This window comes from Ciconia boyciana, chromosome 2 (genome assembly GCF_034638445.1).
Source record: "Ciconia boyciana chromosome 2, ASM3463844v1, whole genome shotgun sequence".
In the NCBI taxonomy this organism is placed as follows: domain Eukaryota; kingdom Metazoa; phylum Chordata; class Aves; order Ciconiiformes; family Ciconiidae; genus Ciconia; species Ciconia boyciana.
The window spans coordinates 121,142,738-121,155,390 of NC_132935.1; the positions used below are offsets into that span (position 1 = coordinate 121,142,738).

The 12,653-nt window shown below is 40.7% G+C and overlaps 1 protein-coding gene across 6 annotated transcripts in view; it reads right to left on the bottom strand.

Annotated features, from left to right (window-relative positions):
* Positions 1-1,021: 1,021 nt before the first annotated feature.
* NEK11 (NIMA related kinase 11) overlaps positions 1,022-12,653 on the bottom strand; it is a 100,063-nt gene continuing 88,431 nt past the window's right edge. For all 6 annotated transcript variants that reach the window (XM_072853855.1, XM_072853857.1, XM_072853856.1 and 3 more), the window contains one exon: positions 1,022-1,992. In XM_072853855.1, the coding sequence (XP_072709956.1) occupies positions 1,788-1,992 (205 nt within the window). In that variant the 3' untranslated portion in view covers positions 1,022-1,787. The remainder of the gene's footprint in view (positions 1,993-12,653) is intronic.

Genomic DNA, 12,653 nt, shown 5'->3' on the forward strand with positions numbered 1-12,653 from the left:
TATCTCCCTCTGACATTATTCTCACTATGTGTTAGTTATTTATTGTTAGCTTTATGAACTTTTTAGTCCCTGCAACATCCAAGCACTCCTCCTATATCTTGGACTTTGGCACTTCTGTTTTTAAATGGTCTTAAATGAAGTCACGTGCAAAAAATATGGAAGTGGGTACACAGACAGAACGTTGAGGAGGATGGGGAGTATAAGTACAAGAAGAAATAACAGGAAAGAGACTGAAACCTGATTGAGAATATGTGCTTCAAACTGTGTCTCCACCTATGGGATCTGAACCACCACACAGAAGAAAAAAAAAATGTTTCCCTACCTCAGTGAACATCACAGTGGATTTTAGTCTCCGGTTTGTAATACCATGTATTCCTAATAAAAGCTGAAATCAGACATGCCAGAATCTCCTATTACTTTGAGTTGGAAGTATAATGCCACATCTTCTGTAGCTGGGCATGTCCTTTGCTTCCTCAGTTTGTGTTGCTGCTGAGATAGATTAAGATTTTTACCCTTCCCTTTGAGTCTCTTAAAGCATGTCACAAAGATGGATTAGTAGCACTGCTTACTTTACTATCAATACCAGTATCCTTAGTTGTAAATAACTCAGGTCAAATAGCAATGTTTTCTGATATTTAGGTTATTAATTTCTTTCAATTTATTTAATTCAGTCCCTGAGTCCTTTAAGAGTTGTAGCACAAAAATCAGGAAAATAAGGATTATGCTAATGGCTCGATGCCTAAAATTAATTTGGTCCACAATTCATTTCAGATTCCTCTATAGATTGTACCACTTTGTTATCCTGTAGTGTTTTACGCAGATGGATGAAGGAGCTCAGAAAGCAGAATAAAGAAGGAAGGGGTAGAAGGAAAACATCAGGTATATAATCAGAGCATGATATACAGTTGAAATCAGCAAAAGTGTGATGCATATGAAGAAGGGAGCATAAAGACCAAGAAAAAACATTAACAGTAACTATGTACAAGCCAAAAAAGTTAGTTTATTGTTCCATCTGTGTACAATGAATTTGATTTAAAAGTTGCAGCAAGGATTCCTAGTTACCAGAGTCAGCTATAGCTCCAGCCTTATGTCTCTGTCTCTATACATGCACACATGTACAGTATATGGTCAGACATCTTTCTGCCTCTATGGATATATATACCTATCTCTGTGTATGTGAGCATGTATATATGTATATAAATATACACATATGCCTGAATTTTCACAGTTCCTTTGAAAGTCATGCAGATTAAATGCAGTCCTTTTGAACAATTAACAATAACAAGACAATTAGCGGCTGAGTAGCTGTACATATACATGTATGTTCAAGGGTAAATCTGCCAAAGTACAAAAAATATGAGCTTAAATGTCATGAGGACCAGTTAGCGCAGGAATCAACAGCAGCTGGAGTCTAATCCTGCACCATTTCCATCAGAGGCAGCTTTGCCAGCGATGCTCTGAGCGCAGGACTGACACCCAGCCAAGGCCCAGGAGAATACCTTTCTTTATGCCTTAAGTGGTGAAAAAAGGGGACTCTGGTAACGGTGAATCCTCCCCTCCACTGTCACAAACATTTGTTCTTCTTCCTGACCCTGTAATCTGTACCATATTTTCCCACTTCTCACTGCAGTCTGGGTTCTCACACAGAGTTCACCCACATGCTTATGTACTACGTTACCTCAGCAGTTTCCTCCAAATACCTCCTGTACTTGCTTGCTGGCCTGAAGAAGGCAGCTCAGCACCTTCACTCCTCCTTGCCATTTCCAGCACTGTTACTGACACACCTTTTACAGCTGAAGACATGATTCTGAAGCCTGTAGCTGCTCCTCGAAGTAGAGAAGCTGATCCACTTCAAAGCAATCGCTTGCTCTAGAAACCAGTTTCTCCAGACGTCTCCTGATCTCCTCCTCACTGGCATTCTGCTGTCTCGCTTGCTTGAGATAGCTGTACACGGCCTCAAATACCTCCGCACCCAGCTTCCCAATGGCAGACCTGGGGATAAATATTACATAAAGGTCAAGTAAAAGTTAATTCACATATTATATATTAATACAAGCAATAACTAGTACGGATTTTTTCTAAATGTTGTAGCTACCTTTGATTAAAATGATATAATGATGTACCTTATTTGTCCGACAGTACAAGGAACTAAAGTTCCCTGTGGAACTTCTCTATGATTGTTTGTTATGCAAAGAGCCCAGGAGTAAAAACCTGGCCATAGTAAAGTCATGGGAAGCATGGCCATCGTAGTTGTTACAAACCAAGATTTCTTTTCATGCTGAATCCGACATTTTATCTACAGCAAGCCTGGTATACACACATGTGTTATTGCCTCTGGATTTCATCAAAACCAAAACAGCAACCCATCAGCCGTATACCAGTGGCATTTTATGTGAACAAACACATTTCAGGATTCATTGCTTTATTTTAGCTTCTAACAAATAACAAAGAAACCATTGTACAAGCTCAGCATGAGCTAACTGACACTTCTTTCTTTTCCTACAGCACTCTCCTTTTATCAGAAGACAGATCTGTAATTCAGTGACAAAGAATACACTCACAGGCTCTTAATGTTGATTTATAAAGAAGATCCATTTGCAAACTGCGAGACAATGAACAGCACTTCTTTTTCTAAAGGCAAACATCTTTAAATTCATGTATCACAAGTCACAGGTAACATAAAATTTTCCACTCAGTGATGGGTTCATAATATTTTGATGAAAATATTGGAGTAATTTTCCTCCAGCAGATCGAAAACTATCTGCCCATGTAACCAGATGTAACCAAAATTATTAGTTCTTTCTTTTGTAGCTAAGCAACATAGAGATAGGAGCAGGTTAGACAATGCTTTAATATTGTGTTTGTACACCTATGGCTATGGATATGCTACTGTGCCCAAAGACAATTGGACAAAGCGTAGTACGGACATGCTGCTATGTTCCCAGTACAGCCCCAGCCCATCTTGACAGCGAGTTGAGGGTGGTTAGAATAATTGGTTTGTGTTAAGGGTGCCAAATCATTGTTAGGAACCATGCACCATGAAGAAGGGGAGCAAGTTACATAAGCAAGGTGGGATTGCACATGTCCAGAAGAAGGGGTCAGCTAAAGGACACACCTGTACAGCCACCAAGGACCACCAGAGACCCCCACGGAAGCCCCTCGGAGCTCAAGGACGATTGCGCAATGACCACGCAAATATGATAATTAGTTCCAGGAAATAGAATGAATATGCATGATCATTCCAGGAAATTTGATGCATATGTATGTAACTGGACAATATAAGTTTCGGCTGACGTAACCTGCGGTATGCACGCTAGGTGGAACGATCCCCCGTGCATCCGGCGCCGTAATAAAGAATGCCTGCTTCTTAATACTACATTGGTGTTAAGGAGTTTGATTCCCGATTTCGGTGACACCCACTCTGCACACATCTGCCACAGGATTTGTGCTGTTTTCATTCGCTAGACTTTTATATGTTAGAGCAGTTGAGATTTGATTATCTTTTAGTGTCAGACTTGCACATTTTAGGGGTGATGATGCCCTTCACTTTGTTAGAAAGTGAGCTGGACTAATTGGGATCACCTTGCAGGAGCATCTGCAGTTTGCATTAAAAAAATGTCTTATTTTGGTTAGGTAAAGTTGTGGTAAGCATCCTTCCCTCCCACTAGCATTTTGCTGAGATTTCAAGAGTATTTAGGTGGGGCAATCATTGCTTTTCCAGGAAATCCATGGTCTCATGAAGACCTCTTCAATAAAGCTTCTCAGCATATCTGAACAAGGTTTCTCTGACAAATTTTTCTTCCATGCTAAAATAAAATAATTGTATCTGAGATTCTAATGTGAGAAACTAATGTGAGATTCTAATGCTCTCACATATTTCTCAAGCATTATACATATTGTGTCTCTAGCATGTTAAAATATTTCATGCCTTAATACTTTGCTTGGTGGTAATTCTTTTCGACAAAAAGGAGGTACTAGGAAGTGAACCGTATAGTATTCCAAAATTTCAGCCTGAATAGCTGTGCTTATGTTCCCTTTCCACTGGGTCTCTGTCACACACTGCTTTCTACAAATTTAGACTATGGAAAACTGAGAGGATGGCCCCCAGAGTTGTCCCAGGATGGGAACTGCCTCATTTATCACTGCAGCAGTGAGCTGCCTATTATTTATAAAGGATTAGCACGCATTCACAGTATTTACAGTCTATACTGTCTCGGATGGGGGCTTTGAGCTGCTCCCCACTTCTGCACACAGCGTGCTGGCCAGCACAGCCTCAGGCATGAGCAGAGCACGTCTCCAGGCGTGAGCAGAGCACATGTTCCTGTCTGCAGGGCAGTGCCCACTGCCCGCGGGCAGCTGCCCATGGCCCTGGGCTCGTGATGCCTGCAGGAGGCTCCACGGCCAGCGCCTGGGGCAGAGGGCAGCAGGGCGCTGGGGCACGCTCGGCTCGTGGCCACGCCAAGGGTTGCCCTTTCTGAGCTGTACAGGGGTAGGGGAAGGGATCAGAGTTGTCTCCTGGCGCCAGCATTAGGGCTTAGCACTCTAATACTCTGCACGTGGGCTCAGGGGGAGCATGCACAAGGCTTCCCAAAAGCAGTTTAAATAGGTAAACCTGCACGCTGCCCCCCAAAACCATCACATACCCCAGCTGTAATTTTTTTGCTGATTTTGCACTGATTTTGCTACACGTCTAACACCAGGGCAAGGCCATCTGATCTAACCCGATAGCATAATTCACCTAAAGGGGTAATTGCTTTTCATCTGTGGTCATCCTGTTATTGCTGAGGAATAACATCATTACAGTGAGATTGCAGCCAGTAAAATTTCCACATTATGTAAATTCCTCCATTCTTAGAAAACCATTGCGAGGAATTTTACTTTATTGTTTCTCAGACTTCATTTGGTATGAAAGCATACCATTTCCTCAGTAATACAGAACCACTTTATTAGCATATAAGAGACTTCTGAAAAATCCTGTTGTTATATATAGTAGGACCTACTGCTGGTAAAAAATGGACAATACATCTAATATGGTATTTTTGCCCAATGGATATCCTCCATGACTGCTCTGATCTCACAAGGAGGAAACACTCCTCCTCACATCCCGCCTGCTCTCACTGCTTTTCTGCAGCTCGGTCATGCCCAGCTGTGATCCCCCCCTCGGCTACACATTACTTCTCCTGCTGGCTCCTGACACAGAGGCGGATGGGGAACTTGGGGCAGAGAAAGCCAAGACCCAGGATCAGAAGCCACAGGGCCAAGCTGTAATCTCTGCAGGTCCAGACCCAACTCAGTCCTACTTCCCATAACTAGAAACTGCCCTTTTTTTTCTACCAACAGTGCTGTTTAGGGGAAAACTAAAACTCTTGGAAGTGATTAATTCTCAGATACTGGAAACCTAGGGATTACATTACCACAGAAAGCTAAGTAGGGATTTGTTTGGCAAATAATGTACATTTCTTCACAAAACTTCATCAGAAATATCACAGTATTTCTCTCCAATGGTTAAAGATCAATACATGAGAAGCTATTTTGAAATCACTGCTACTTCATCAATGCCTTCACTGACTCCTCTCTCCCTCTTAAACAAGTATGTTTAATTTTTTGGCAGTCCTTTCTATTTAAAGATGAAAAATTAAGCAAACACATACCTCGGGAGTATTGCTGCTGCTAATAAATGTGACCTGCAGACTTGAATCTTTTCAGTTAAGCTTGGCAGAGCATGCAGATCAGCTAATCTGTATAATAGCTGATAAAATAGAATTAGGGGAAAAATGTTCATAGGTTGAAAATTAAGGGGTAGTTAATAAAAATTATAACCTGCTTTTACAAAAGAAGACATCAGGCTCTGTTTGGACTTGAGAGCTGCATTAATGTGAGTCTGCTACCACATCATGCATTGTCTGTCAGAGGCAGAAATGTGGGATCTAAGACAGTAAATGTCAAACAGACATTATTGAGTGAATCTATCATCCTGATGGAGGCAGGGGGGAAGTGGCTTCCTGGAAAGCAAGCTTTGCACATTACGGCCCCGATCCCGTGCTAGGGGATATTTTTCCATCCCTGTGAAGTCCTACAGGGGCACAATTATGGATTTTGCACTGCCCTTCTGTTTATAGTTACTTCTATTTCACATGAAATATGGGACACCTGCATTTACAAGTTTTGAAATGGTTAAAAGCCTTACCAGCAAAGAAGTACAGACTGCCCATTTACACTCCCATTTGGCCATGTTTTCTGATTTACTGGCATTTACTCTCTTTGTGCTCTCTTATAGCTCACTCACCTACAAACTCACTGTTTTCCCACAGAAATGAGCCATCATCTCTTTCTCTCAGCCAAGACTACACAAGCAAAGGGGATACCTGACATCTGGGATTTCATCACTCTGACAAGATTTGTGGGCCAGAACCCCATCCCACACTGCCCTAAATTGTTTTTCGCTATGCTAAAATCAAAGGAGTTACATCAGGCTCTACCATCCAAGGGTCTGACCCAGGATGATATACACTAATGTGCTTAAATGTCATATCTCAGATCATTCTTTCTTTTGTTTCACTCTGTTACAAAGGCTTAGATACACAGAAGGATTCATTGCTGGCATTTGAGCACTGTGTTTCCTAACTTTTAAGCATCTTGTTCATGCAATGAAATTCATAGGTCTGTGGTTGAACCCTAAGCTCCCTGTATAACGCAGGCATCCCAGAAAGGCATCCACCCAAAACAAGAGCCCACCACAACTGAAGAAAGGCATATCCTAAATCTGACACCTGCCTGGCTTTAGTAAAGTTGGGAATCACCTCTGCCCACCTAGGACTCGCAGCAATTCCACATGGCCACACAGGTACCCAGTTGTCCCCTTTTATCCCAGGGTCCATGGTTAGAGCATTCACCCAGAGAGCTGGAAACCTGGGGGTAGAAGAAGATTCAAACGCACACCTCCCAGAGCAGTACCTTAATCACCACTCAGATTGGGGAACAAAGGACTCTCCTTCACCTTCATTCTGATTTGTCTGAAAGCAGATGTATTGGGCCAGAAGAGAATGAGCAATGATGGAGGATAACTCTGGATAGATTGGAGACCAAGGACAACACTGGAGGTATGTGCAAACATTATTTGCATGAAACAGTCCCTGGATAAAATATTATGGGCAGTCCTTGGAGTCCTTCAGTCCTTGGGACCGAAATACAGGTTACCATGTGTAAGTGAGTGCCCAGAAAGCATGCCTTCTCACTGCAAACTGCAAGAGATTCAACAGTGAGCCCAACTTCCCTCACTCCTTCTGGCTGCGGAGAGCAGTCTCAGTGCTCCAGGCAGAGGAGGCCCAGAGCTGGGGACGTCCATAGCCTGGAGGCATGCTGCGACCACCAACATACCGTCTGGGCAGCAGATAATGCCAGTCATCCATGTCATCCATGGAAGCTGTGGTCTGAAATAAAATGCCTCTTGCTGCCAGCTTTTGTGCAGCACACAATCCGCGCCTAGAGAAAATTAACTGGAACAAGCCCCAAAGGCCATAGAGGCAGACAGATATCTGATTCGTGGATAATGATGGGGTTTGGGCATGAGATAGGGACTTGGTTCTATCGAGGGTAAGGCGCTTCTGAGCGTGTGAGAAGCAGTATGAATATCAGCAAAATCATAGGCACTTACCACTTTGACTCATTGCCAGTGCTAGAGGGGAGCTAAATAGGAGCCTTGAGAACTGCAATTTTATGCTCAGGGTGTCTAAAAATGTTCCAAGTCATTTAGTGGATCTGGGCCCAAATGAATTTATCAGGCTATCTGGTGATTTGCAGTTGATTTCCTACGCATCAGTGCAAAATTACTAAAATTTGACAATATAATAATGTTGTGTTCTCAACTGGCTGAGGAAGTTGTAAATCTTTCCCTGGGTGAACAAAGACTTTGCTATTATCCCGCGGGTCTTTATTTTGACTATTCTGCTACTAGCTACATATTAACATTTCCTTTGTGGTCTGGAGATCAATTACAATACACCTACCTTTATGCAATACTGACAAAAGCCACAAAACAAGATTAATGCTTAAGTGTGCACTCCTCTGTGGGCGTTAGCAGCTGGGTTAATATCTCTCAACAGCTTGTCATTGCCTGCCTTGAAGGATAACTATGACACAAATCAGCAGCTAAGGGGGTTTTCAGCTTCTCACTTTCAAATGTCATTCAGCATGATAGCAACTATCATTTAAAACCATTCTGCTCTTCCTCATCCACCCCCAAAGGGAAGTGGCACTTCTTGCTCGCAAACGCCAAGCTTTCACCACACTCCAGGGAGCTGCGGTGTGGTCGGTGCTCGGGAGCGAGGAGAGGTTCTGCGGCTGCCGAGTCACCACGCTCTGCACAAGTCACTGCTGAGCACAGCAGAATAACACCATGGAAGTCCCTCTGGATCAGGCATCAGCAATAACATCTCACCTCTGCCATAGCGGGCAACAAACACACGGCTCCTAAGCCGACCACAGAAAATTCAGTTATTTCAAAATACTAAAGTTACTCACAGCTACCTCAATGTAAACCTTAAAAAAGAAGCTTTCTGGACGTGGAATATCCATTCCAGTGGGTATTTATTTATCCTTTTGGATGCAGCCAGGCTGCCTGCATCCTACACCAACAAGCATATTGTAAAGTAGGAGGCAAATCTTGAGGCAAGTCATGATTAGGGCTCATGGGGCATAAAAGCAAGTGCAGGGATCTTTGAAAGAATAATTTCAGCAGATGTCACTAAATTCTGTTCTCCCTAACTCAAGGGTATCCCCATGGAGTCCAGCAGTATTACTGAGGATTCCCATCAATATATCCAGCTCTGATTTGTCCCTGAACATGCTATTTCTAAGCATTAATTTATTAACCTTATATTTCTCTTTAAAATAGAGTACAATCGTGCCACTTTGCAGCTAACCAGTAGTAACATGAATCTTGGTGAAAAAGATTGTTACATTTATCTCCTGAAATGACTCTGCAAAAGAATCAGGATATTACATATCTTTGACCTCATACAAAATATTGTTCTCTAACTGTACCAGAAAATCTTAGGATATCAGCTAGAGCATCTCATGGTTCAGTAAACAAACAGGTTTATCTCAGTTACAACACAAAAGGTCCCTTTCCTCTCAAGTTATCTTCCTGTCATTTGGTATGTTGACATTACTGACTATGAATAATGAAAACTTCTCTGAAACTTGAAAGAAACTGCTTTGGGTTCAAAACTGCTTTTGCAGCAAAGCTTGTCTGTTGCTCTATAAAGACCCTTTGAGATCTGCTAGGAGAAGTGCATTATATGTTCCATGATTTATTTTTTAGGAACTTATTTCTAAAGGTAGGGCAATACCTTTCTAGTTCTGAAAGCTGTTAAATCTTGGGAACGTGAAAAGTATGGCAAAGTCCAAGAAAAGGGCTTATCTAAAAAAAAAAAAAAAAAGGAAATAGAAAGAATTATTATATAAAAGCTAGTAAAAGAAAATCTGAATTGCTAATATTAGCCCTTACCTTCACCTTCAAGCCTCAGTGGACTTTGACTTTCAACATATTACTGCTGAATGAAAATTTCTTCACTTGAAGACACAATGGTAATTTTCATAATTCATCCTTAATTACTTCATAATTCCTGAATTAAAGCACCTTAATTTGATTGCAAACAAAAGTCTCTGATGTCCTACTTCAAAGACCTACAAAATCTAAAGCATATTTAGGACATGTTTTCCCATGAGCTAAGAAGGATCTTATTATTAAAAGCTGTAGACACACAGCTGAAGAAATATCAACAATAATATTCTCCATGCATCTCATTTTCTGAGATAAATGAATTTGTAAAATAGGAATTGAAGCTGACATCTGCTCTTGGAAGAAGCGTTAATTAGAATTCAGAGCTGCTAGTTGAATTCTAGCTACTACTAACTTAGAATATAGTTTGTATAAGAGGAAATGTTTTTTTAGTTTTTCCCACAGAAAAAAAAATCACAACAAAACATGGTCATTTAAATCAAACCTGAATATTGCAATATTAACAAATTTACTGCCAATACTAAAAATGAAAGAGGAAACCAATTTGCTTAGATAGAACTATTCTTCAGGAGGTAAGACAGGTGAAAACGATACTGTTTAGTGCCCATGAAGAATTTCCTGAAACACACTTTCCCGGGCTGCAGTCTTTTTATACATATTCTGAGATTTCCTAGCCTTGCTAAAATTATTTTAAACAACATCCTGGTTTTTAACAATGTCACGGCATACAAAGAATCTTTGACAAGTTATCAGTTTAACTCATTCAGCATCACTGATCAAGATCAAGCAAAAATTCAAGGCACATTTAACACATACCTGATGCTATTTGCTTTGTTTATCAATGCATTTGTTTTAGACACACGTGTCTGAAGAGCAGCTTAGTATACAGCTGCTTCTTGAATGTGGGCACGCAAGGATACAGTAGTTATCTCTGAAAAGTCAATAATTATATACAGTTCTCATAAGAGTTTAAGAATATAACTGCAATCTCTTTTATTCAGCTGTGTGGTAATTCAGAGTTAATGCTGATTTCCTTTTACATGGCTTGAATTTTGGGGGGTCTCGCGTGATTTAGGGTCTCACACCAAAATGACAGTTATAAAACTAACAATTTGCCCATCAGAAAAAGGAAAAGATACAGACTTATGCATTTCAATGAAACAATCATAATATTAAATATTACTACATATATCTTTGCTCAATCCAAGCATTGTCTTTAGCCATATTGTATTACATGTTACTATTGGATGTAAAACAATGCATTTCTGAGTTACCAACAAGCCAGTCTCATTAAAAGGCTGTCAACACATCAAGTGCATCAATGGAGAGATGAATGTAATCAGCTGGTATGGAGCTGGATGATTCTTGATAGAAACATCACAAGTCCCATAGTAATTTACTAACGAAACCTTCAGCTGGGCTTGTGTACCCTACAGCAACAGTGGGAGATGAAGCAGCACTCAAGCGCTGAACTATGCTAAACAACCATACAAGGTTATCATAAAAGTAATAATACTTTTAACTAATCCAATCGAAAAGACATTTCAAAAGTTAAAAAAATACCAACTGCTATGGATCCTGAGATGCCCAGTTATGACAAGTATATATGTACACATAAAAATAGATACTAACATATACACGCAAATAACTGTTTGTGTAAAGTTTTTGTACATCAGCCATTTGGGCTTAGTTCACATCTGTATCCACTCGAAGGGGCCTGAAGGTAGGTGGATTAAGTCCACAACTTCTTTCAGGTCCCTTTCCGTATGTGTAGTCCTGGAAAAAGTTCGTAGCACAAAACAGGACTAAGGCCAATTCATGCTTTGGCAGAGCCATACAATTCCATGGCTACACCATACTATAGAGAAAGAAAGAAAAGCAATTACCAACTATGGAGAATAGATCTATGATTTTCAGAAAGGCCTAGAAAGGTTTATGCATTCAGTTTCTTCTGGCTCTTCATCAAAACAAGACAAGCTACACGGAGCTATTTAGGCATTTAAAGAGGTAGATAGAGGTCTAATCCTTTTATTTTTTTCCCCAACAAGTAAACATTTAATACCTGAACACTTTTCAAAATAGGAACCTGGTCATTCCTCTGTCTCAAATCTCTTGGAAAATCAAATAATTGTACATCTAGATGCCTGAAAATATGGCATATAAATGAATAATGAAGATTTCTATTAACATTTACAGAAACATAACAATCATAATATACTGTCTAGATAATTCGTTTCAGCTAGTAGATTCACAAAGATAAAACCCAGGCTCACTCTGAAACATGACTGAACCAGAAAAATCAGCATTAAGCTAAAGTGTATTTTTCCAATACTCAGCTCCTCTTACTTTCCTGCAGAAAAATGTTAATGGAGATACATGTCTACTGCGTTACCTTAAAACTAAGAGCAAGGTTAGGCCTTACAAGTACTAGTATCCTCCGGTTTTGTCACAATCTTTGGCCATGTCTGGCTAATGTAAACATAGTACATGTACTACTGTAAACGTAGTACAGTTGGTTTGGTATCTCCAAACTCTGAAGACCAACTACTCATGAAAACAAGCTGCTCAGCAAGGAGGTTCATTGCAGAAGGAGGCAGACCTGTGACAGAGCCACCCCCGATGCTGCTGCACTCTCAGAAGTGGTGGCTGCTCCCTTTGGAGTGATGGCAAATGCGGTGTTTTGGGTCTGCTAACCTCTCCTTCATGCAAGATAGTTTGCATGTTGCCCACTCTCTGGTGTTTTACCCCTTGGGCTATTTTTTATGATACCAGCTCTGCATTGCTCACACCTCCTTCCACATGGGGAATATGAGATGTATACCTTAATGACTTCCCTATACAAAAGAAATAAATCACTATGTGATGATTGAGAAAAAATGCGGTGAAGGAAAGGGACAGATTTTTCCTACAGACAGGTACAGAATTAGAGTTGCAAGCAGATGAAGACAGAAGCAATACGGGAAACAGTAAACAGTGGTAGTCCTGGCAAGGGTTTGGTGGATGCCCTTTGCGTATTCCCTACCTATATTTCTCCCAAATGCCTCTGTAAACCTCCCAAGGTCACAATGCTGCATCTAGTAAATAGTGTCAAGGTTCTTCAAGTGGTTCCGTATTGAAAACAGACTGTATA